At 41.9% G+C, this 27,383-nt stretch overlaps 1 protein-coding gene across 1 annotated transcript; it reads right to left on the bottom strand.

Moving 5' to 3' along the window:
* Window positions 1–1,066: 1,066 nt before the first annotated feature.
* RMND5A (required for meiotic nuclear division 5 homolog A) lies at window positions 1,067–26,379 on the bottom strand. The gene is made up of 9 exons (XM_083861107.1): window positions 26,162–26,379; window positions 21,520–21,662; window positions 15,136–15,270; window positions 14,874–14,974; window positions 10,036–10,202; window positions 9,164–9,329; window positions 6,530–6,632; window positions 4,314–4,468; window positions 1,067–2,803 (listed from the first exon to the last, which is right to left on the bottom strand). The coding sequence occupies exons 1-9, from the start codon at window positions 26,301–26,303 to the stop codon at window positions 2,740–2,742; spliced, it is 1,176 nt and encodes a 391-aa protein (XP_083717233.1). The 5' UTR covers window positions 26,304–26,379; the 3' UTR covers window positions 1,067–2,739.
* Between the last annotated feature and the right edge of the window lie 1,004 nt (window positions 26,380–27,383).

Genomic DNA, 27,383 nt, shown 5'->3' on the forward strand with positions numbered 1-27,383 from the left:
CTCTGAAAATCAAGTTTGTAAACATCCATTACTTTTGAAGCACACTTAGGTTAAGCTTGATGTAAGCATGGTCAAAAATTCTTGACTTGATGCCCATCCACACCACTAACAGGTGCACTTGTTCAGAGCAAGGGGGAGAAGCATCAGCCGCAAGCCCAGCAGAGTCCAAGGAGTGGCACATTGATCTGGACATAGACACAAACAGGCTGAGTGTCTTCACTCCCATCCTGCAGCACTGAAAGGCACTTGGGACACACAGGGCTACTCTGGGGACTAGCTCAAAGCTCCACAATCTGCTCCAGAACTGGCATGGAAACACATCTCAGATACCACCATAGCGTCAATATCAAATACCTTTTTTACTGTGGATATTCCCGCTCCATCAGGGACAATGCACACATACCAGATGCCAACTGTAAGTATGGAAACCAGAGTTTTATTCACTTTTCCCCTGCAAGCATGTTCTCCAGTTACCAGAAGCACAGAAGGCAGCAGCAGGAGAGAACCCACATCACTTCACAGGGCAAACTGGATTATTTGTGCAATCCTAACTGCAGAACTCCTTCCCAAATGCCCAGCACAGCCTCCCATTAGGGGTGAACATGCACGCTCTCAGTACTGAACCATGAGCATCATCTGTTGGTGAAGCTGCACAACTGCAGGCAAAGATTTTTGAGTAAATGTGCAGGTGGATAGGGAAATAATGACAATGATCTGGTGAAAACAGAGTTTTTGAATTAGCTATGAATCCATAACATGCACTAGTTAAGGTGATATTTAATAACCAAGGTGAATTTGTACCTTATTTCTATTCAATAACTGTTCCATCCTTGGGCTCTAAGCTGTCAACATTTACTGGTGTTCACACCAGTGCTAAAACACCATCAGTGTAACAGAGAAAGATGCAGCACTCATACTTCAGGCTGGTTGTGTGGGGGTTTGTTATTACTGGTTGGGTTTGTTGGGGTTTTAATTACTTCATATGCCATTTCATACAGATCCAAAGCATTAAGAAATTCCAGTCAAAAGAAAATATTAAAAGTAATTTCAGCAAGACTAGGAAACCTACATGGAAAATAATATCCTCACCCGTTTATTGTTGATTTGACCACTTGGTAGCGCGGTTGTTTGGAACTCAGTGTGAATACAACGGAAGTTTTGCAGAAAATCACACACCTGGTTTTTTTTCCACACGTATCAAACACATCAGAAGTTTAAAATTTGTGTGCCTTGACTCGCTCCTCACTTTATAATGTCTCTGTAGGTTTGTCCATTGTCATTGATCCCATGAGAGTCCAACTCAAGTCTCTCCAGTCAGGTGGCAAATTCAAAAGGTGTAGATTTCCCAAAGACGGTCTTCACTGTAGTGCATTGTGCTAGTGCATTCAACCAGTGTGTCAGTGTTCACCAGACAAGCCTGGGGTTGGTTGGTTGTTGGTTTTTTTAACTACACAATACAGAAATATAATTTTACATGTAGCTTTGCATGCCTTATGGCTGCTTGCCCTACTATAGGACAGTGCAATAAATACAAATATATGCACACTAAAAAAGATTTAACTGCCGTGATCTACGTCTCCTTTATGAGTACAAATTTACCTAGTCAACAATATGACAAATTTAGCAGAGAAAGTGGCAATGGCAGTAATATTCTACTACAAAAACAAGGCTAGAAGCAAAGTGTTCTCAAGCTACAGAAAACTTGCTACCTCCTAATATATGATGTAGGGCCCAGTTCTGCCAAGTGCAGAGTCGTGATCAGTAGATTGCATCAGAACATGCTTTCCCCCCATTTAACAATGAATACTTCTACAATTTATTTGGTTTTGATAACTGTTTATAAATAGCACACTATAATGACTATTAAACTATACAGCAACATGACATTTATAGCCTAATCCTGAATACAAAGTTCAAAGAACATGACTACAAAGGCCAGAGAGCAAATGTCATCGACTAAAAGCATTTCCACTTCAGAATTTATTGAATGTTGTCTTACACAAACATTTCTCAATCGTGAAACCAGAGGAACAGGATTTCCTATTCCCTCTCTGCCCCAGTAGCAGTTTAGCCACACATCACCCTTATAAATTAGTGATGGATTTCAACAGGTAGCCCCTTGGGGCTATATATTTTATATACTTTATATATATGCACATTTACTTTGAATTCTATGTAAAAGTTGAAAAAATGTTTGAAAGAAAAACTCAGAATATATCACAGCATTTTCAGCGAAAAAAATACAAATTAGTTTTATAATGACTATTCAATTTATCAAACTTTTTTTTTTCTGAAGTATTTACCTTTAATTATGTACACATTACAGGAAATAAAACTTTGTCCACAAACATTCTCTAAGATGACAGTTATCAATAAAATGATAGAATAATAGCAGGAAGAATATTAAACAAATGGGGGTGATCAATTTCTGCTTTTAAAAAGTAAAAAGTCACCATATAATTAAGTACAAAAACCTGCATTGAATGACAACTGCTGGTGTAGTAACTTGATCAGGTATGGAGACCAAGAGTAGAGTAAAGCCCTATGGTAATAATATTTCTGTAGCATTTCCACTTGGTATGTATATACTAAATGTTGGCAGAGTTTCTGTAGCATTAGCTTATACAAACATAGGAGTCCTCAGTCTGCTGCATAAAAGGGTACAAGTGTGTTTTAATTCTCCTGAAATGCACCTGAAATCCAGAGTGTCACTTACAAACTGCATAATGAAACTTTTCTTCAGAAAAATATCTGTTTGGCATCTCCAGGGCTCTGTTCCATTGGACAATAGGGGCATTTTAATCTGGGGACAAAGACAATGTGTTAGAATTGGGACAATGTGTGATGACAGCATTAAAAGTATTAAGTTTTCTCCCTGTAGTAGGAAAGAACGCCACTCTTAAGCCACAATGCATGGCTCCATTATAAGTCACCTTTAGCTGAGAGAAAATCTACCATGCTTTCTTTTCCTTCTAGTTATAGTCTCTCACCTTTCACTCACAAGCCTCATAATCATTAGATTATCATAAAGAGCAATTTCTCTATAGTTACTCTTTCTACTTCTGGATTTGCCTGTTGTATTTTAGAATCACAGAATGGTTTGGGTTGGAAGGGACCTTAATGACAATCTCATTCCAACCCTGCTGCCACAGGCAGGGACACTTTCCACTAGTCCAGGTTGCCTGGAGCCCCATCCAGCCTGGCCTTGCAATAATCTTAAATCGGCTGGTAGCTTTCACTGTGGCTTCCTCAATATCCAGTTCATTTTAGTGTCTGGTTCCCAAAATGCTGTGATTTTCCAACCCACTTAGATCAGCCCCTGCAGGCTATGGCTGAAGGATCAACCTGGTCTCCCAGTTGAGGTCTCCACTCATACAATCCCACCTACTTACAGTATTTCTTCTTTTAGAAGAAATTGATCCTTTTTTGAAGCACTGATCCATTCTGCTCCTCATCTCCTACGTCTGGGCATTTTACCTTCTCCCTCCACCCCCCCCTCCACAGTTAATATTGCCAGAACTGTGCTGTCAGTAAAACTGATCAATGAAAACACCAGGAATGAGTGATCAGGGACAGGAATGATGTAGCAGCAAGTTTACAGCTTAAAATGGATGAAGTTACCCAAAGTCACCCACAAAGGCATCCCTGAAGGCTTTTCTAACAAGGCACAGAATGCAAACATCACTTGACATTTTCATTCATAGCCTCACTTATTTTCACACTGGATTTCCCAGAATGACTTACAGCTCTAAATTCAGCTGACAGCCTCCACAGAGGCTGTATATATTCAATGCAAATAACCACTGTTCCTCCTGAAGAAAATCTGTATAGATTTCTCTCTCCCATTGCCCTGCTTCCCAAAAGCCTGAAGCACCCCACGGATATCTAAGGAGGAGTATTTCCACAGCTATAATTCCCCTCCTTGCTCAATTATTAAGCCATTTATCCCCCAGATGTTTAATTTTATTTTCCAAGAGATTTTTCATGCATTACTATCCTTGCTCCCAAGGAAAAACTGTGTGTGTAGAGCCTTCCACTTTGAATTTGTGACAACACAATGGTGGTTACAACGTGAAAAATTACTCTGCTCACTGCATTCCTTCATGCAAGCTCACTTTCAACAACATCACAGGGTTTATTATGCTTTTCTCCAGTGCATCAACCCAGCTTATCCAGCTTTTAAGCCACTCTCCAAGATTAACAAGCTTCCACCAATCACATAGTTATGGACTCAGTTTTCCCAGAAAACAGTATTCTAGTCTTAAGATGTGACCTTGTCTCTATGTTGTTTGATATAAAAGAATGGTACTTACTTGCTGCCATTAAACATTTTATTCAAAGCATCTCTGGATATAATATGACCACAGACTAATTTCATAGGTGGATTATTATCTGTTGTTTGCTGACGAAGAATGGGACAGGCAAATATTGAATGATACCAGCACTTTTTACCAAGGTCCACTTCAATCTGTGAAAGAAATTAACACAAAAATTTATCTTGGGAAATTACATTTCCTTTAGGTCATTAACTTAACGGATTTCACAATTCAGCTGTGAAAGCAACTGTGTGGATGCCTGACAATTTTCCAGCCAAAAATACTTAACTGTGATCTTAAAATGATGACTTATGTTGAGGATGGGGAGTAACAACAAAATAGCATATTCTGCCAAGGGACAAGTGCAAATCTTTTTGCAGATCTATGCCCTGGCAGGAAAACTGAACTGGCTACCCATCAAGACTTTCTGGAAATCACTGGCTAGGAAATAAAAAGTAGTTTACAGATTTCATTTCAGGGGGATATTAAAAAAGAGAAAAACCCTTGGATTTACTATATTCATGTTCTACAGCTTCTTGAAAGGCTCTGCCAACACCTTCATGTCATGTGAATAAAAAAGTATATCACAATCACTAATTTGCAGTACCAATACAGAGGATAGTTGTGAAGCACAACTCTTGCCATGAAAACAGAATTATTTCAGACAGGGACATGCAACAGAGAAGAACAGGTCTGTGACTTCAGTAATGAACTGAGAACTGCAAAAATCAGACCTTGTGTACCTAAAACATCTGTCTCTGACCAGCCCTCTGTTCCAAAGGTTTAACCTTCAACAAAACCTGACAATGTGACCTTTTCATGTCTTAATCTGCTACTTAATCTGTCTGCACAATGAAAATAAGGTCTCCCACCCCCATACTGCCTTAGCAGAACACACCAGAGACCCTTCAGTTTAAAAAATGCAAGGAGACACCCATGTATTATTAACTGATTTGCATCAGACAGCAATCTTTTCCCAAATGCTCCCTAGCTATTCATTCCTGGCTAGACAGCAAGGCAGGAATCTGTCACACTCAGAGGTTACACTCAGCATTACAGAAAATACAGCTAGGAGAAAACTCAACACTCATCCTTACTCTATAAATGGATCTCTTCCAGCTGCAGTCGAAGAGGGTAACTCAGTTCATGCCCAGTTTGCACTAAATAAGTTTCCTTTCCAAATCAGGAGCAGGTCACTGGAGAGCTGCACACACTCAGTAAGAGCTATAAAGGGAAACTGGGGTTTCATAACAACTGAACTTCATTTCAACTGATATAAATGAGATGTGCTGGAAGCATAATGCACTGGATCCCAATTCCCATGTCCCCAGATACAGCACTAATTCTTTCATCTCCTGTCTGCCTGATAAAGAGCCAGTGCTGGACTGAGCTCAAGCCTAGCTAGGGGAAGTGAATGTTTCTCTGTGGGATCCATTTTCTTTCCAGTTATACAGAAACATCTCTGGGTAAGTGGAAGGTGAGAGCATCAGTTTCTTTAAGGTCAGTTATCAAAGACCTTTTCAATGCAAAAGGGGATAACAAGTGAAAGGGGGAGCAACAAACAAAACTGAGAGGTACAAACCTGATGGACAAAAACAGTGGAGATAATAACAAGAAACAACCTTGACAGTTCATCAAGAAACTGCAGCCAAACCTGGACTTTGTAACAGATACAAATCTAAACCTGAGGGTCTCTGAGGAGAGGGGGTCAGTAGAACTATACAAACTGTAGGAGGAAAGTGTAGGGAAAGAAGACTGCAGAGGAACAGACGGAAAAGGGTGTAAAAGGGGCTAGGAGGGCCATGCTGTAACTGAGCATCCATGAGAACATGTTTGCCTGTGAATCTGGAGTTTGTGCTTTCACTGGTGAATGACAATCATTTCCAGCCAAGGAGAAGGAAGGTATCTTGGCTGTCTGTACCCATGCTTTAGGTGAGTCCTGTGTGGGAGCTGCTGAGGGCAGTGCTTTGTCTGGGGCAGCCTGTGGGGCTGGTTGGGTCAGTGTCTGGGTGTGTGGGGATGTCTGTGAGCCCCAGGGCCCTGGATCAGTGTCTGGGTGTGTGGGGGTGTCTGTGCAGCAGAGAGCCCCAATCCCCAGAGCTGCTGGAAGTGGTGGCCCTGTAAAACATCCCATAACATACAGCATATAAGAAACCTGAAAAGAGCATTTTCCATTAGAAATCTGCCCCAGGGGCAGCTAAGCACCCACTCACCGGGAGTTCGTCCTTCTGGTTCCAAACCCCTGTGCACTGCCTTTGCTCAATAACTGCCTTGATATTGATTAGAGCTGGTAATGCTACACAACCCGCAGAAAAACTGCAGAAAAAGGACATAAGGTGCATGTTAAGAAACCAACATTTTTCACATTTCTGTTTTAAAGGTCAACTGGGACACAAGGTTTTTGGATTTTTTCATTTACATCTTGTTACACTTGGAGGGAGCTTAGAAATACAGACAAGCAAGAGTTTTGGGGCAGGTTATCAGTTATCCATGTATTTTAGACTGGGGCCCTCAGGTACTACATTCTGGACACAAAACAACAGTTAATCCCTCCTCTGAGATTTATAATGAATTGGTTTCTTCTACCACCTACTTTGATTTTGAGCTGTACAGGAGGAAGACATCACATTGGTTTATTTTAGACAGGAGGTTGCTCTCAGCTATGGTGGAGTACATGCAGCCTTAAGAGTTTCCATGTAACCCACACATACACACAACCCACCATCCTTTAATTACACATAATTACCATGTAAAAAACGTGTCTTTCCACCTTCACCTTAAACCAAGAAAAGAAATGTAGAAGAAGCAGGTAGGTAAGGAAAGGAAGCAAATCAGGGCCTGTGACAAGAACAGCAGTATAAAACTGTGGCCAACAAACAGAGTTCAGCCTCCTCTAGGATTTTCCCACTACCAGAACTTAGCACATTATTTGGAATTATTTCAGAATTCTACAAAAGTATGACACAGTTTCCACAAATTAACAGATGATTTGATAGATTTAAGCCTAATGACAGTACTGGAAATCACCAGCAACAGAAACAGGATTTGACCTTGCTATTGGCCTGCTCTGTTTGCTCAGCAGATTATTTTACTATTAGCAAGTTTTATAAGTCATACCTTTCCTCTACCTGAAACCTGTGGACCTCTTGTTTAAGCTAAAATATGTATGTATAAATAAATTTTCTCTCTCACTTCCAACTGGCCATTTTAACCATACACTTTGCTTTTCTGTTAATTCAGCCCTGAGTCTAACTTGTGTTAACCCTGTGAAAAATCTAATAGTATATGTATGAAAACATCTCTGAGAGCCCTTTCAGAACATAAAAACTCCAGTAAATAGTAAATTCAAATTCCCATAGTTCTTCAAGACCGCAAACCACAACCTCTATAACACAAGAGTTTTTCCACTCTCTCCACATAATAACTCCATGAGGCCTGTACAGGATTAGATGAATATTGGAGAAGTCAATCAGCATTAAAAAAGTGCCTGCTACTCATGTTCTAGAAAGCAAAATATTTCACAGCAGGGATTTCATTTCAAGCTTGTTTAATTTCTAAAGTATCTCCAGCACTCCAAGGTCACACCAGTTTACAACAGTCTTGTTTATGACAAGAGCATTGATATCACCTATACAGTCAATACACTTCAGCACAATCAATTCCACACCAGGAGCAGAGCAAATGTCCAACCACTCCAAACATCAGTAACAGGGATTTTCCACTTCACTGGAAATCTCCTGGCCATTTGCTCTGAGAACTGCATTGCAGCATCAGTTCATGAGCAATGAAAATCTAAGGGACTGCTGGTTATTTGAATGAAACAAGAGGAAGATGAAAGTCAAAACCCAGAGATTTAAGCTTGAAATACCTATAAAACACTCAAACTGAAACTTGAAAGTTTACTTTAGAAAAACAATTAGTCTGAAGTGCTCCCTTTGTTGTTTCTGGTGTATTTTGTAACTGAGGTACAAGCAGGAAAAGCAGAAGGCTTAACAATGTGAGAGCTCTAAACCAAGCACAGGAGTCTAACAATAGTGAATGGAAACAGTAAAAAGAAAAAATAAAGCCAAAACAAACAACCAAAAAAAAGATGAAGCAGTGAAGCTTCTGCTAAGTATGAAATCCAGCCCAGAAAGACACATATAATTTATTTTCTATTTAACATCTGAAACGAAAATGAGAACATTAGGGGAGTATACTGGGGGAATTGACATGCAAAGGCTAAATAGCAGCTAATCTGTTTTATCTTCAAAGAAGCTAGAAGGAGATTAGGTTGGGTTTTCTTCATATTTCCAACAGCCTCCTACAGATTTGCATTTTGTCAGATTTGCTACTGAGCTTAAAAGTGCCTCTTTTTTCTTTGCTAAAGAGGCCCAGCAGACAATTTGGAAATTATAACAGCTGAAACTGCAGCATAACTGTTAAACATTCTCCTAAGAAGACGACCAGTAATGTGTGGATTAAAGACTAAAATTATCAAATGCTGATGGAATCACAGCCACATTTTCAGGGTTATTTTTCCGCTGAACAGCAGGGACAGTTGTCACACATTTGTTGTGGGAATAACTGGCTGATTGCCATTCTCATCTTTCACAGTTATGTCTAAACTATGAAAGATAAATTCCATCCATGAATGCTTCCTCTTGAGCTGCAGTGGTGCAGGGTAAAGCCCAGCACACAGGAACCTCTGGTTTTTAATCTTTGCAGATCTTGTTAATTGTAACTATTCTCTGTATTCAATCCAAGCTAGATGAGACTACTCAAAAGTCGTTTCTTTTGTCCTCAAGAAGCAACAGGAACCAAACCACGAAGTATCTGGTGTGAAAAGCAAGAGAAAAGCAGCATACCTAACACTGAGAGGGGATTCAACTGAGAGGCCCAGGAGAGCACAGGCATCCCTTGTGAAGATGTCACAGATGTCAGCCCACTGGTTGGCATCCAAGAGGTGAACGTACGGGGAGTTCTCGATGCCTTGCCGCAGGTACACCAGGCTGCCCATCAGGACCTGGATATCTGGGAGAGACCAGCAACAGCACAGTTTGTACAACAAACTAAAGATTCTGTCTCCAGCTGTAGCTTTCACATGGAAAACAGGCAGAAACACCGGATCAACAGCATACATCCTCACCTCCACAAAAAAGCAATTACAGCCAAGACAGCCAGGAGAGCTCCACTCCTGCTGCTTTTTCGGCTGGGGAGTTTGCCAAGGTGTGCTGCCTGGAAATTTGCTTCTAGCAGGTTAACTTTTTTTGTAAGCTTTCTGACACACACAGTAGCCTAAAAAATAGGCTTTGTTGGATTCAGCTTGAGATGGTTCATTTAACTCACATGTTCTCCATTTTTCTAAAGTTTAATTTCTCTTTGTATTACCCCACGCAGCAGAAAATAGCAGATGACTATTCCAAGAACATTCCTCTGCATTTTTAGCACTTTACTCTGGCAGTAGGCCTATTCTAGATGTAATCCACATTTCATTTAAAGAGTCAAAAACCTTAAATTTAAGCAAACGTGCAAACATTCAGATATTATTTTTGAGCTCTCTTAAAAAGGAAAAAAAGACGATAATTCTAATTGTAATTATTTGGGTTATACATGATAAATCCAAAAAGAAGAAGCCTTTAACAAACTGAAAAGAATGGAGTAGAACATGATTTATGCTTTACCACAAGGTGCCATATCCCAGTGCTTTAAACCCCCTTAATGTGACCAAAAAAATTACCTTTCTGATGATTCAGGGCGAAGGGCTGGAAGTTTTTCGCGTACTGAAGAGCTTCTCTTTGATTTGCTGTTCCACCCATCAATAAACTAATGAAATATAACCTGTGCAGCTTAAATTCCAACGAACTGTTCTGTGCCATGAGCATCTCCCTGTTGGATACCGCCCACCTGGAAGAAGCGGGGAGGTACAATGGGACGTGACACGAGAGTAATTAAGTGTCAGCCCACACCACATGAAATCATTGCAATTATCTATTATCTACCACCTATTTCAAGGAAAGTGTGACTGTTCCCTGAACTTCTGAGAGCCTCTACAGAGCACAGAAAATGGCAAGGCCCTTTACAAGTAATGGAGCGACACAGAGTGCACGAAATGTGGACGATGTTAATTCTGGTGCTGCTGTAGAGGTTAAGCACTGCAAAATTCAACGTTCACTGGCTGAAAGACAAGACTAAATTAGGCACAATATAAGGCAAAAATAGCTCAAGTCTATTACATTTCAATTAATAGCACTCTGATTCTTAACAATTACTGACAGTTCTTCAGCTGCATGTCAAGAAGTTTGACCAAGAATGTTTTCCAACACCCTCCTTCACCAAACATGTTGTCCAAGCCACTATGTTTGTGTGTGCACCTGTTGCCCTGGAGAGGGGAATTGCATCTATGGGACCTCAAAGACAGATATTATCAAGATCTCAAAGTAGGGGAAGGGAAATCAATTTAAATATTATACTTTACCCTGCTTAAACTTTGCTTTCTGTGCTATTTTCAGCTTGGACAATAAAAATCTCTCATTTTCTGTGTCTCATTCACCATGACAACACTAATGTTTGGCTCCTAAATACCATGAAAGAATTCTAAAACATACATAGAGTGAAATGAACTCAAATTTTCAAAGCATTTTATACAAGTTTTTTTATTATTATTTAGAATTTATCCATCCCTTTCTTGTTTTTTTTTTTTTTTGCAAGGTTTTTCTGGTACTGGTTTGTTGTTTTTTTTTCCTTTAATTCCATTTAGTCAGGCCTAAATCAATCCAATCTTTCTCTTAAGAACCTCAAGTTTCAATGTCCTCCAATACATCTGTTTCTCATTAGTGTTAATTAGTTCTACTATTTTCACTGTGGGGGCCCTATTAAGCAAAAAGCTTTTCACTTTTTAGCAAGGAAGTGAGGAAGTCTGTGTTTCTAAAAAAAAAAAAAAAACAAAACAAAAAAAGGCTGTGTGAGGCTTCTTTTTAATCAATACTAAAATGAGAAAATTAAGCATTCTTACTGTATTGGGAAGGCTTTCAAAGCAAGTCAGCCTTCTGCATTAGGATGTAGCATTAATGAGCAAGTATCCACTTTCAATGTGTTGTGGTGGAAGTATCAGGAGTCTGACTTCACTGGCAAGGCTTTGTAAAGACACAGTAACCTTTCAGTAGCAAACAGTGAAAAATGGAGCCTTTGAACTAAGAACAAGCCTTACTGTCCCCAGTTTCAGATTTTCTTGAATCCTCCACCAGGAAGGAGTGAAGAGCACACTCATTGACCATGGGTGGGGAGTTGGTTTTGGGGTGGTTTCGTAAGTTTAGGGGGGTGGTTTAATTGTATTTTTATGGTCAATGTGCACAGTTTAAACAGGAGACTATGGCAATAAAGTTCAATCCCAGCTACAAAAACAAGAGCCTGAAGTTAACAGCCATAGACTAATAAGCAGATGAAGGACAAAAAAACTATTATAAATAAACACTAAGACTAGCCTGCAGTGCCATCAATGAGATATTAATCTCTATTGCATCAAAAGAGTCTCCATCCTCTCCCTGCCAATATTTGCACCCGCATGACAGAGTACTTCATCTTGCTGAGGTCGAGTCTATTTTTCCAAATTAGCTTTTAGGCAGGCTTTCCATTTTTAGGTCTTTGAGTGGCAGCACAGATTCGTATCAAAAGAAAGCAACCACAGAGGCAAGGCCTGAGGTGGTTGGTCTGGGACATGCTGTTCCTATTTCCAACAGAAAAACAAAAAAAACAGCAAGGGAGGTTTAAAACACTCAACCCACATATTCTCTACAACTGTCCAAAATTATTAGTAATCACATCACCTGTCTTCCTACCTCTTCTCAAAATGACACTCAGTGTTCTCACTTCTGAGACTCAAATCCATCTGAATTTTTTTTGAAGTTTACACTATACTTTGCAAACCACAGGTACACAGGACTCTCTTCAGCTCCCATATGGGATTTAGATGTTAAACTGAATTTAACAAAGCCTACTAAAGACTAAATTAAGTTTAAATCATACCCCAAGGCCCCAGCAAATATCAGGACCTGGGCAACTTGTTGTTTACAGGCAAAAGAGGAGAGCATCTCTTTTCCAAATTACAGCCAAAGCTTTGAACCCCCACATCATTCCCACCAGGATCTCACATGGAGGCCCAACCTGGGCTCTAAAAGGCCAGAATACGCCCTGAAAAATAATTGGATTTCCCTTCCCACCAAACTACAGTGAGAAAAGTCACTGGAAATGAATGGGATCTTGCAGGCATACAAGAGATTATGCAGCTCAGAGTACAAGGCCAGACTAGGGCTCCACAAAAGTCAACTTCCACATCCCACATGAGAAACCAAGAAAGTTATGGCCAGTCACATTCTATTAAAATCTGAAGGGGCGTATTTTTAACTGCTGAATTTATACTGGAAGAAAACCTGGATAACAAGTGCAATTTGGGTTGTTTTGGGGTTTTTTTGAGACACAAATATTAATTTCCATCACCTCAGCAGGGCTTTGAAAGTCTTTTTGAACAGCCATTAATCTGACAACTCCCTTCCCATGGCAGTGACCAGGAGCCACCTGTGTTTGTTTTGTTTCCAGCACTGAGTGAAGTTGAGCACAAGCAGAGAGTGCTGGCAGAGCCAGAGAAACTGGTTGCCTCTTAATCCCAGCTTTTCACAATTTTCCATGGATAAAACCTGCTACACTCCATTTCCTGGTTTAGGAGACTGTAATTAATCATCCTTGTGTGACATTTTGCTTCAACACCACCGTCAGCAACCTGATCCTGCAATGGGCCATTCTGGGGCTGCTCGATGCTGAAAGTTTTATTCACTGATGCAAATTTTAGCCCAAGGAACACAATGCCACTTTCTGTCATACAGAGGCCATTTTCACAGCAGTGGTTTCTATCCCTCCTGAACATTTGTCTGCCAGGAAATAAAAGGGAAATACCTTCACCAGCATCAGCAGCTCTGTGGGATAACTGGGCAGTTAATGCATTGGTTACCTCCCCAACCAGGGAGCTCAAACCAAGACATTCTTGTCACATGTTGTTCATCCTCCCCATGGTTTTTACATCAGCAGCACCACTATAAATAAGGCCCCTCTGTGCCCAGCAGCAGCCAAGAGAGGCAGACAGCTTTAGCACTGTCCAGTTTAAACAGAATAAACATTATACACAGAAATAAGACAGGGAGGGGGGAGACCAACACACAAACTGTGCTGACAATACTCCCTATTGTCTGCCCATTCAGCTGGAAAATAAAAATTCCTTTGAGGGATGACCATGACTTCTCCTTTGTTTGAGAAATATTTAACAAATTGCAGAAACTACACGATACAACTCAGTAGCAATGAGTAAGGCCTAAAGCACTGCAAACTGGAGCTGAAATGAATTTAGAGATTTCAAGGGAACAGTCATAACAGCAAGTTACTGTTCCTCAGGGATTATCCTTCACAACAGCTCTGTTATTATTTGAACTACAAGATGTATGTGGTGGAGCTGACAGTAAATCTTATTTCAGTTGTAGTATCAGTGTTTCTTCCCTTCAATTAGCCAATTCCACAGCAATAAACCACCTCAGCTTCCCACCTGTGTAAGTAGATTCAAAGGCCAACTATTTAGGTCAAACTTTGCATGACCCAGAGGCATTATCCAGGATTTAGTTGATGAACACCAGGGTTTGAATATCAGAGTGTCCCTGCACTTAGTTTAGATGCCAGTAAATGCTCAGTTGACACACCCATGTTGGTTCATGTAAAAGGGAAAAGAAAACTTTGCTAATATGAAAATGTACTTAACTGAATAATGCAAAAAATTCTATCCCAAGTATATGATTTATGCTCTGGAATGAAAGAAATACTGAATTTGTTTTGGTTTCACTGTTTCTATTTTTAAAAGGTCACTTTGAAGTTGGTTAGCTTGGTTGGTTTGTTTGGTTGTTTTTTTTGTGTTTTGATTTTTTTGTTTACTTTTGAGACCAAACTAAGCTTAGAAAAGTTAAAAAACCCCCAACAGGATTAGGGGGTTTCAGGGGGCTTCTTATTATTTTGTTCAGGAGGAATTTCATTAACAGGTGCCACTGCCAGCCCCAAGCTCTTCCCACCCTCTGGTCCTTTGTCTGGAAAGGGAGGGTGACTGGGGGACAAGTGAGAACTTTGTTCCAAGTCAAGTTCTGCTCATCCCAAAGGCTTTGTGGTACCCAACACCTTCAATAAGTGCTGGCATCCTTCAAAATGGGACCTCTTAAATAAGGTTCATTAATGATCCAACAGAAGGTCAAGCACCATCACTGGCTAACAACTTTAACTTCTCCTCCAAGTGATGTTTCTTCCTTAGAGCAGTACCACAAGTGATTAAAGTGAATCTTTAATCTAAGAAAGAGACCTTTAGTTAATCACTTTACATAGGGAGTGATACAGAGGGGATGGCAAAATAAAGATCCACTCAGTAACTACCCCTCTCAAAGGACAAGCGGGGACACATCAGAACATACTAAAGAGAGCATTGAAAGTGAGTAACTAAAGAACTGTCAAAAGCATTTTTTTTAACAAGTGAGGAAAAGAAATGAGTAGACTCACTCTAGTGCAGGTCTCAAAACTCTAACTTTTAATGCTTCCAATATTCGATTTAGCTCCACAAATGGTTCTTTTTGACTTTGATCTATTGATAGACCAGATTCCTGAAAAGAAAAAGAAAAAAGATCCTCTTTTTAGTTAAAGTATGAAAAACAATGGGTTATCTGACAGTTTAAATATGCACCGGAAACATTCAAATGAGTAATCTAAGACAAAGCTTCATTTTCCTCAGGGGAGAACCTTCAACATCCACACTTGTTGTTACCTGACAAAGTTCCTCGGCCACATCCAGCATTCCCTGCCGGAAGAAGTGCTCCACCATCACCTCATTGAGGATCCTCTGGCTGTCAGCCTGCCAGCACCCATCGATCCCCACACTGCTGATGTCCGAGTCAAAATTCTGAAACACACAAATTAACAGTTAACAGGCTGCAACAAAACACCCCACACCATTTGTCTTTAATTATGCAGGACACCTGTGTCTCCACCCTGATGCCTTCTGCCTATTCATCAGTTGGCCCTCGATTATCCCCAAAGTGAAATAAATGTATGTTGGCTTCCTTCATTACCTCCTGTGTAGGAAGAAGAAGAAATCTTTTTGTTTGCTTGTTTCAAGTCTGAATGTTATTCACTATGAGGAATTATACCAACAAATTACAAGTCTATCTAGAAAGTCATAAATCTAGTTAACTAATAAAGGAGTTTCCAGCCCATGATGCATTTCTGAAGGAAGTATCTGCAGAAATGGCTTTTTCCATATGGGAAAACTGAGAATGTTTAGAGAACAAAAAACAAAATCACCTATACTAGAATCAAGACAGAGCCATCAATGCATCTCTGTCAGTACAGCACACCAAATTGCAAATAAAGGCTTTGACTCAAGGATTTTTTACATATATGGAGGTAAGCAATGCTGAAAAAGCAAAAAAGTCATTTCTCCCCAAACAATGAAATTCAAATCTCTGATGACCCCAACATCTCAACAACAGGATGAGCTTTGAAGATCCAAGAGGTCTTTTTTAGATCTAACCCAGATGATCCCAGTGCCATGTATTTTTAGGCCAGTGGCCTACGGACATATTCCAGAAATAACTAAAGATATTGTCACGCTGACTCCTTGGTAACACTTGGCACTGCTTGGCACTTTGCCTCTTGGCAGCAGGAGAGCAACATTTATTTTAATCCAAGATATAAACCAGGATTTTTAGCTGCTAGCATGTTTTATGTTAGGGCAAGCAGGGCAGTTTTAATAAAAAAATCCTCATCCACTGCTTAAAACAAGCCTCTGGCAAAATAGTCTAGAAGTCAGTTGATTGCTTGCTGCCTGGTCTGATGACTACGGTTCTCTCCCAAGAAGAAGCTTCAGAAATCAGAAGTTCAGTGGAAAGAGCAACGCTTCAGCTTTGGCTCTGAGAGGATCCACAGCCCTGCACAACAAGGGAACACCAGCCTCACACAAACACAGGCTTCTGTCACAGCAGGCAGGGCAGATAACAGCCAGCTGGTACCAGCTATCTTCCCATGCACAGCTCAGCTTCACACTGCACCTTCCTGTTACTCACCACTTACTAATTTCCTTCATCAGCACCTACACGTCCCATTTGATGCTGCCCTGTGTCATCATGAAAAAGAGGCAGCCTTTTCATCCCTGCACACACAGCTCCACAGTCACTGCTTCCTTCAGGGCTCTCAGCAAACTTTCAATAAAACATTAACCTTACTCTAGCAAACTGACTTTTCCATCTTTCTGAGGTGGTAGAGTGAGGTGAGCATTTAAATTATTGCCACTGATTCATGTCTCACATTTAATAACATTTTCACTTGGGTGTCTTAACCTGTAAGCTCCTGTTTACATCTAAGCTGTATCTTGAAAATCTTAAAGCATCTTGAAGACTAAATAATACTGTTCTTATTTGTGCCAACCATTCGAATCCTTCAAGGTCCACCACCACTGCTGACTCTGGTCTCAGTGTCCAACCATCACCAGAAGGTAACACAAATCCATTAACAAAGCACGGAGGATATGAGACAGGATTCAGAATGCACAAGCCTGCTTTTGTTACCTGGCTTCCAGGGTGGAGATCGTCATTAATCTAAAAATAGTTGACTATAAGCTATTCTTCACGCAATTCCAAGTCCTAGCAATGATACAATCCCCTAAGCAGAAACTGTATCCTTCTGGACAGTTACCAAACAGTAAAGCTGCACCTATCCCTCAAACATTATCACATCATTCTCGCTGCTTGGGGGCAGAGGTGGTGGAATTAATTAGCTCAGTGCTCTCACAAAACGCTCCTTTTCTTCTGAAACAGCAAACCTACCAGCCTTGTGGATCTTCACAAAACCCCACCATTACATCTTTTCAAGTTACATAAAAGAAGTTATCAAGTCCCATCACTCAACCTGAGGACCTCAAAACATTCTCTGACCAACCCAGTCTTGACCAGGTTCTCATTCCAGTATTTTTTAAAAAATGATTCCGAGGTCTGAACTATATGTGAAACTCTACAGCTCTGCCTCCTCTGGGTTCCGAGGAGCTTCAGGAACTGACTGCACACATTACAGTGAGTGACTGCCACATGTCAGAAAAAATTATCACTTGCCTTTGGCTTATGTATTTCACAACTGTCACGCGTGCAGGATCTGCTGGTGACTACAACCCTCGGTTTTGTTTTGTAAATGCTAACAGTATGCTAACTGACAGCACGGGGGGTTTAATAAGATTTCAAAAGTTAAAAGATTTTCTGTAAGATAAAGACTCCAGAAAGCTAATAACCCCAAAACCACGAAATAACCTATGTGTCAGTCAATATTCCTGAGGAAATCATCTTTTTTAAAAGCTTAATTAACAAGTCTAGGACCAAAATGTGCCGTATGACGTGCTAAATACACCAATGATACAATGTACAGCACATTAGCAATGATTGCTAGAACACGATGACTTCAAGATGCTCACAAACACAAGATGGACGTTTTAACCAACATACAACCCTCGATGTTATTCATAACAACAGGATTTGAAGAAGGACGATGATTAGGGACAGTTTTATTCCTCAGTTAGGCAGTTGAGATTACTTTGTGCACTCCTCTCTTCTGAATTCTTAATCAAAACACAAATAAAACGTTTGTTTATCTTCTCTGTTCAATCTGTCTACACATAATATAAAGCTCAACTTGCAAAGACTCAGTATTTATGTAGCCCCATTCTTCACAGCAACGCAAATTATGTTCAGTAAAGGTTTTTAGTGCGATAATATACAAGTTTTTACATGAAACAAACAGTGACTTAGACAAAAGTTTGCTTTCCCAAAACAAAGACTAAAATGCTGCCTTATAACAAAAAAAAAAAAAAAAAAAACAAAAAAAAATAAAAAAAAAAAAATAAAAATCAGGGGGAAAATGAAGAAACTACTCTTTACTCCACTTACTTTCTTAAATGAAGACATTTAACCACTACTCAAGACAGATTGCTCCTAGAGGGAGAACTTTTACCAGCCCATCAAACACCCTTTGAGGTGAATTCGAATCATTCCAGAAGAGTAACTGATTTACAGGAACGCTGATGAATGAGCTACCTGATAACAACTTGCTGAACAACGGTGACATGATGGGTTCTGGAAGCAGAGCAACTGCCAGTACAATACAGAAAAATACTGGATGCAAACATTTCCTTTCAAAGGAGAAAATGCTCTTTGGAAGAAAGGGTAGCCTTTCCTGGATCAGAAGCATGCAATCCACATAGGACTTTGTGAAGAAACGTTTAGCTTATTAGATAAACTTCCCAAGCAGCACACAAAGCTCTGGCATTTCAGACTTTAATGTGTTTGATGCCAAATTTAAACTTCATTTTGCTCTAAGGGTTTCTGTTCTAAGAGTGAACTCTGGAGGCAGACAAGTCTAGGGCCCATCCAAGTTCACAAGCAACAATTACAGTAACTAAAAAACTGACCGGACTAAAGGTTTTATGTAGGTATAACCCTGTCCCAATACGGGGAAAAAAAAGAATTTTTAACGTGAAATTGCCACTGGCAGATAATATAGCAAGTTCTTTCACAATCCAAGCTTGCTAAATAGGAAGTGTATTGATTCTACATGCAACAGCAGCTGCCATTTGGCTGCGTCACATGAAATGGGTACCAGTATTAGCATGTTTCCCAATCTCAAACCAGGCCATTTATCTGTGCCTGAGCATGCAGAGTTAGCAAGACCATAAGCAGCGTTTTGGAGATGTTAATCTGTCTGTAAAATAAGTGAGGACTTACATGTGACAGAAATAAAACTCCAGCCTCATGAATCAAGGCAAGGGCTGTGCTTCCTTAAATTCTACTGACTGTTTTATTCTGAAAGCAGCAGTATTTTGACCAGAATGTGTTGAGAATCAATTCACTACATCAATTACAATAAATTACTTCCACTGGCTTAAGCTTAAGTATATTAGAGTGAAGGGATGGGGGAGGGCAATTCCAGTCTGGGACTCCGGTGCCAACAAAGACTTTGCTGGCAGGTTCCAAGTGTATTTTCCAGCAGCACAGGGAAATTGTATTAAGTACATAGGAAAATTTTGCTTCAAATGTTACAAGGAATTGCTGAATTTCCCCTGGATTTAAACATTACACATATCCATCTGACAGAAAGGCCTAGACTTTGGGGTATATTTTAAAGTAGGCCCCTTAAAATACTACAGCTGGGGAAAACTAATCAAGAAAATTCCACCATATTTAAGGAGACTTCTAACTTGTGCTCTGAACTTCACAGAATGACATCCTTTGTTACAAGCAGAACTGGGGACTTGTGCAGTTCTCACTGCTTTTAATTTTTTAGTGCAAACACCACAGACAATAAGTGAGATTGAAAATCCAGAGGAACAAGCACACAGCCAGCTGAACTCATTTTTGAAGACCTCACTGAAAAAGCCTTTCTGACACCCAAGAGGAACAGAGCAGATTAATGGGATCCTTTCTACCATTTTATCAAGCAACATATTTGAAATTTTAAAAATTCTTTTACTTACAGCTATTATTTTTTTCAAATAAAATCACTACATAAACCTAAAACAGCAGGACAGAACACTGGAAAAACTATTCCCATGACAACTGAAACAGCAATTTGAAGATTAGACTCAAGCCTAAGCTTCATTATGCTTGCAAGCATTTTCTTTGGCTTATAAGAAATACCATCACCAATTTCCACTGAACACTTATACCCTCTCCATACAACCTGGGCCTGTTCTACCTCAGAGGATTTAAATGAAGAAAGTATGGCTAAACCTGGGAGTGTATTTGTACAAAGCCCACTTGCTAAAGCAGAATTGGAAAGTTTAAAAACTTAGGACAAGATTACATAGATTTATTTCAGGCCTCAAGCTGGTAATAAGGATGGAATTTTACTCTAGTTAATTGGTTTAGATACAGCAGCAAGGATTTGAGACAGATGCATCCTTAAGCTTTGGATAACACTGACGTCTGGATTAAAGCTATTAGTACAAAGTTTGAACTCTCCACGATGGTCAGTCAGATATAAACAAAAAATGTAAATTTCATGGACATTCTACCTAATAATGCAGCATTATGTACTTTGTTTCTTCATCACATTATTGTTACATTGCACTTTAGCAGATTATCATTACTACTGAAGTTTAAATGAGATTCCCAAAGGATAAATCAGTGCTGTGTACTCAACAAATGTTTAGTCCCCAACAGAGTCACGTTCTGATGTGAAGCCATCACCAAACGTCCAAAGCAGCACGGATCAGACTCCCTGCATCACAACAACTTTTATATAAGAGAACAGAGGCGGAGAAAAGCATGGCCTGAAAGTACATATGTAGCACCATTTCAGTATAATTTCAAAGAATTGTTAATATTTACCTATAAAAATAGGTATAAAAATATTCATATCCCAGTTATTGTTGAACCTGGAGTTCAGATGTCTCATATGTAAAGCACCAAAGATAAGCTGCCCTATCTTATTACTTAGAGACTGTGAGATGCTGAATCTCCTCTACTGCTCATTAAGAGCACTGCTATAAAATTAAGCTCCCAAAACCAGTAACATCCCTGTAAGAGGTACAAATGCCTTTCTTTAAAAATTCTCTGGTCTTATAGAATCACAGAATGTTTTAGGTTGGACTTTAAAGATTTCTTGTTCCAACCCCCTGCCATGAGCAGGGTCTTCCCATTAGACCAGATTGCTCAAAATCACTTTGAACACTTCTAGGGATGGGGCAGCCACTTATACTGCAAAATAACACTTTAAAGTTACCTCTACTGACAATTAACTAGAAATATGTATATATACACACATATATAAAAACCAACAGTATTTCTTACTGAGACAGACATTGAAGAAACATTTTGCTAAAATGAACACAATGAACACAAATGAACACAAAGTATTTCTACATCCTGTAGTATTTATAGGGTATGTTCTGTAAGAAATTAGGAGATTTGAGCTGTCCCAGAAGGAATAGGCTCTCTGCAGTGAGTTTTGAAAGCAAGTACTGTGCTGCCCACCACCTTGTGTTTGCTTCTGCAGCTGACAGAATATTTAGTTCAGGTTGATTGCAGCAAAAATCCAAATTTTGGGAAGCAGAGCACATGCCACACGTGTGCTATAACGTGATAATGCAGTCAAAGCACAAAGAAAATACCTTATCAATGGCTTTTCCAACTCGGGACACACTGCTGTGAATGTCTTTGTGATCCGAGGCCAGCTTTTGGACTGTGTCTTTTATTCTTTTACAGCACTGAGTCATAACAAGTGAAATCGTCCCCGACAAGTCCCCATCTTGATCTAGACAAAAGAGAGGAAAGTCACCAACTTTGGTACAAACAAATGGTAATATTAAATCTCTTAATATGCTACAACATAAAAAGACAAAAAGTGGTATTAAGGAAACGCAGTCTAGAGAGTATTTGCAAAGCGAGTTCAGCTTAACTGAAGTACAGGAATTTACCTGTATGAAAACCCTCCTGTGGAATTAGGAATCCAGTCAAGTGCACAATAACATTGAACAAGTGCAACAGTTTAAAATTTTAATGTAAAGGTCTCATGTGTCTCAGTCACAGCAGATGAATAAACATCTCAAAGTAACAGTCAGTTCACAAATCTCTAAGGACATAACACAGGGATACTGAAGCTACTACAGGAACAGTTTTCTTTTTGACAACCCCTAAAGGTGCATGAGAACATAATGCTTAACTTCAACAGGGTGCAAGAAAAATGAGGGTGCAAGCAAAATGTGGATTAATGATGGCCCAATTCATTCTTGCCCCACAATCCACCCACTGCTATTGGGCCCTGTGTTTGAGCTGTATGAAACTTCCGCTCCTTGACTTGTGGCAGTAGCTCTGAACAATCTCCAATTCCCCTCAATGGATGAGAAGCAGCCCGTAGAGGACCTGTGGACCTTGTTATGGGATTTATTCTCTAGAAACAGTGACATTTCTTAGCTGATGGCCAACAGGTTCACTGCTGTATGACCCAGTCTGTGAAGAAAATAATAAACAGGACAGGCTCACAGGTCTCTGACCACATCACAGCACTTCACAGCTTACACCCTTTCTGCCTTGATTCAAACATCACTCAGAAGCTTGAGCCAGAAAAAAAAAAAAAAGCACTTTTTTTTGTGCTTTACTCCAGTCCTTTCTTCCTGCTTTTGATTTAAAAATACAAGAAAATTCTCCCTTCCACTCTTACCTCCGAAGGTCTCTCCTTTCTCAAAAGTTCATTCTACATGAAGAATTTTTCCTTTAGGGACCCAGCAGCCTTCCACTGCACAGGATGGCCAATTTAAGTGGGAGAGCAACTCAGAAATGTCTCCCTAATATTCCAGACCCAAAGCCTTCAAGTGAAAAAACAAAATGACCAAAACACCACTTTAAAAGAAGGATTTTATGGAAAACGTGTTCGCTCTTTAAGTTTGTTCTTTTTTGATTTCATATTTTAACACATCTTTGCTTTCAGCAGCGTGTTAAGAGCCCAGTTTCTGGAGAGAGCAAAGGGAATCTGGAAAAAACTGCAATCATAGGGAGTAGATAATAATTTCACAGCCAATTTTTCTGGGCACCTTTCCTCTGGCACCCTCTGAACGCTGCTGCTGACACTGTCACAGACGGAGCCACCTCCCCTCTGACCAGCCAACAGCTCCTGTCCAGCCCCACAAGCCCCAGCTGGGGAAGTTTTAACAGCATTTTCCCAACAGCCATGGGTTTTAAGAACAAAAATAAGCTTTACCATGCTTTTTTCTCCCCCCAGTCCCATGAAGCCAAGGATCATCTCCTGGGAAAAAAAGGCTAAAGGGGGTCCGTGGTTTTTGTGGTTTTTTTAGCGGATGAATGAGGAGCAATAGGACTGAAACAGTCACTTCAGTGATTCCATGCATCCCAAATTAAAAGTTCCACTCAGCTATTCAAAAAAGTTAATCTCCCAAAAGTATTTCAAGAATAATCATTATTTCCTAGTTGCTATTTAATTTTTATGACAAACATTTAAAATAACATGAAGCATCTTTAACTGCCTCATGAATTTTGCCATGGCAAAAAGACCAGCCAGAGATTGTGCAACAAGCAAAATGGAAATATTCATTCCCTAACAAACAGAAAGGCTAAAATGCACTTTCTGAAAGCCATTAAGCTAAAACCCAAACAACCCACATGAGCGTCTGCTTTTACCCCATGGAAAGAAGTGAATTATTGGCCCGTGACACTGGAGCAAAAGCCCAACTCCAGTAAAGCAATGGGAATGTCTACAGAGGAAAAGTCATCAGAGCTATAGGAGGTTTCCCCTCTGCACTCCTCTCTTCCAGCTCAAATCAAACTGTGAGCTACTTGCACTAAATCAGCATGAGGAAAGCCTGCAGCCATCCCTCCTGGTAATTCAGGGTTCAGAGGACACAGACAGCTTCTCTCTGTGATGTGTGTGCACAGTCGCATTTTAAAAAAATAAAATTAAATATATTGGCCCACAAACACTGAGCACAGAGCAGAGCCCAACGCCAAGTTTACTCAGCCAGGCACACTTATGCCATCCAAGAATATGCAATCCTTGGCTACTCCAGAAAGACAGATTTATTAAGGGAACAGAGAAGAAAAACAAACTTATCTTCCCATTCACAGGCCTGAGCATAGGGCTGGTCTGCCCTTAGGCTTTAACATGAAATCAGCTCAAGACATTTTAAGACACTCTTTGAGTGGGGGAGAAGCAAACCAGTTTAGAGGTTAAAGCAGTTTTTAATAGTTTCTTTTTCTCCACCCACTTCCTTTTTTTATCCACTGCCTATTTAAGGTCTTCTCACACATCTTTGCTCTCAGATCTTGTCCTAACCTCCTCTTCAGCAGCAAGGGCTTTCATTTCTCTCTCTTTTTTCCTTCAAAATTACATCCAGGAGCCTGTTTCTCCAGTTCATAGCCCTGAATTAGACTTCCACATTAAGACATCTGCCTGCTTTCAATTTCATCCATTTTCAAAAATCCCCAAAATAGTGTATAAAGGCTGAAAATATCTGTTTTTTAGAAAGTTACAAATAACATGTTTAAAAAAAAAGGTAAATAGTAAGAATTTTGGCTCCTATGAATCCAGCTCACCCTCAGATGACAAAATTGAAGAGTCCCTAGATATGTGAGGGTGCACTAACAATGTACTGGCTCCAATTTACTAAAAGAAAGCTCAATTTGGGATGTGCTCTCTGGGACAGCATCACCTGGTAAGTGCTGAAATCATGTCCAAGGTCTTCACTGGACAGTGCCAAAAACTGCTGATCCAACCTTGGATGGAAAACCCAACGAGGACCCTGAAGGAATCACACACTGGAACCTTCTAAATTCAATACAAAGGGAGTAAAAGCTCTAGAGCTGCAACAAGAATGTCACAGTCAAACTTTTACAGCCCGACAAAGACCAACACAAGCGTGAGGGTCACACACACAGCTCTCCAGGCAAGGTCAGCACCTCAGTTTGTGAAGACACATTTCAGGGACTGTCCTCAATGCCCAAGCCCAGACTGTTTCAAACAGCATAAACAACAGTTACTGAAACAGCTCAAAACAACGCCAAGAAGACCAAGCCTTATTTCATCCCAAATAAACACCCCACAATCAGAATTCCATGTTTGCGCTCTGCAGAAACCTCTGGGTACACACAGAGCAGCTCCAGCACACTCGTGCTTGTGTTCCTGGAATTATCCACACTCCTGAGTGAGCTTTGCACCTGTATTTGCACAGGACCACGGCAAACACGCTCTCCCCCAACCAAACAAAAACAAAAGCAGACCAGCAGCACAGTTGTTCTCAACTTTGGTCTCAGGAGCTTCTTGCAAGTTCCTATTTTTAATGCCTGAGCCATCACTCGCTTCCTGCATGGCCTTGGGTAAATCACTTCAGCTGCCTCTCCATTCCCTCCCACTCCAATAAACACGGCACTACCTCCCTCTCCGGGATTTCGCAAGGTTTAATCGCCCCGTGTTTACAGCCCTCACAAGTGCCCGGCATCAGCTGTGACAGAGAGACGAGGCTTGTTTACGTTCTGCTGAACACCGCCAAACCCAGCCACAGCAAAGGAACACAACTCAGGGACACAGGAAAAGAGAGACAAAAAAAGAAAATAAAAGAAATGAGGGCGGGGAGTGGAGGGGGGGAAAGCAAACAAGTCAGCCCTGCCGTATTTCCTCTGTATTTCCCCTGGGGTGACCAACCCCTTTGTAACCCGACATAAAGGGTTATGAGCACACGGGCCAGGGTCACGCCAGACCTGCTGACCAGGAACAAACAAACCTGTCCGGCAGCACACCCGAGGCAGGAGGGGCCCGGGAGGGACGAGACTGATCACAGAATACTCTGGGTTGGAAGGGGCCCACCAGAAGCGCCGAGTCCAGCTCCTGGCCCTGCAGAACCCCAGCAATCCCACCACGGGCCTGGGAGCGTTGTCTCAACACTTCCTGAACTCTGTCCGGCTTGGTGCTGTGACCACTTCCCTGGGGAACCTGTCCCAGTGCCCAACCCTTCTCTGGGTAGAAAACCTTTTTGTGATACCCAACCTAAACCTCCCTTGCTCCCTCCTTGTGAATGTTCTCCCGTCAACAACGCCCCAAAGCTCCGGGAACCGAGAGGGAAGAGCCCCGGCTCAGCACGCAACCCTCGGGCTGGGGGGTCCCTGGGGCCAGGGCTCTGCTCAGCCCACAAAGCCCGAAGTTTTGAGGGGTGTCCAGCCCACGACGAGCCAAATTTTGGGTTTCCCCTTCCCGGAGGGAGGAGCGGGGCAGAGGAGGGCGCGGGGGAGGGGGGGATCTCCACGTACTCTCGGTCTGCAGGATCTCCCTGCGCAGCCCTCCCGCGTACTGGATCAGCTCCTCCAGGCTGCGCTCGCAGAGCTGCCCGTATCCCGAGAACTTCTGCAGCACCTTCTCCAGCTCCCGCTCCACAGTCACGCACTGGTCCATCGCGCCCGGGCCGCGTTGTTCCTCCTCCTCCTCGTCCTGCCCGTCCTGCTGCCCCGCGGCCGGGCCCCCCGCGCTGCCCGGGCCCCCCGCCAGCCCCGGCCCTCGGGCGGCCCCGGCCCGGCTCCCGCGCGGCACCGTCGCCTCGGGCCGCCGCACTTCCGCGCAGGCAGCGCCGCGGACACGCGGGGCCCTCACAGCGTTCCGCGCAGGCAGCGCCGCGGACGCCTCAGCGAGGGGCCTCGCCGCAATGCGGGGCGGGGCGGTGATTTTCGGTCAGGCGGCGCGGAGGGCAGCTCTGCCCCGCCGCCGGCGGGGGTGGGCGGGGCGGTTTTTTTCCGGTGTCCCGGTGGGATCAGGAAGCGCTTCCCGGTCAGGCGGCGCGTGGGAGTCAGGCTGGGGAACGGGTATCCCGGGAGTGTTGCGGATCAGGCAGGGAGGAAGGCAGCTCAGCGCGGGGGCCTGAGGGGCGCTGTTGCCATGGCGACGCCGAGGCCTAAAGGGGCACCGGGCCCGGGGAGGCCTTGGCGGGGCTGGGACGGCTCCTCCGGATTTCGGCCCTTTGGGCCGGGGAGTGGTTTAGGGTCGTGGGGTGGGTGTGGTGTCACCGCTGGGGTGACCACCGGGTAGTTCCCGCGGTACAAGGGGTTCTCTCCCCAGTCTACGGGAGCGCGTCTCGTAACTGCCCCAAACATCACCCAAGTAACGCTGAGCAGCGCCAGGGCTGAGTTAAGGAGCTCAGCGAGCCGGAAATAGAGCATTTAGCCTGTCGTTGGGTTGTTAATTGGTCTGTAAACTTCCTGCTGGGTGCTGTGTTGACCAAAAGGCTGAAGTGCATTGGACTGGCAGTGGCTCATAAAAATGTGTTCAAAGAGGTGCCTCAGATCGAATTCCACGTGGTTAACACAGCTCCAGGCGAATTCAGAGGAGACCACGAAGTTGACAAGAAGGATGAAGCACTTCTCCTGTGAGGAAAGGCTGAGAAAATTGGGATTGTTCAGCCTGGAAGAGAGAAAGCTTTGAGTGACCCAACCGTGGCCTTCCAGTACCTGAAGGGAACTTACAAAAAAAATGGGGCAAGAC

Source organism: Zosterops lateralis (assembly GCF_965231275.1).
Source record: "Zosterops lateralis genome assembly, chromosome: 5".
Lineage (NCBI taxonomy): Eukaryota > Metazoa > Chordata > Aves > Passeriformes > Zosteropidae > Zosterops > Zosterops lateralis.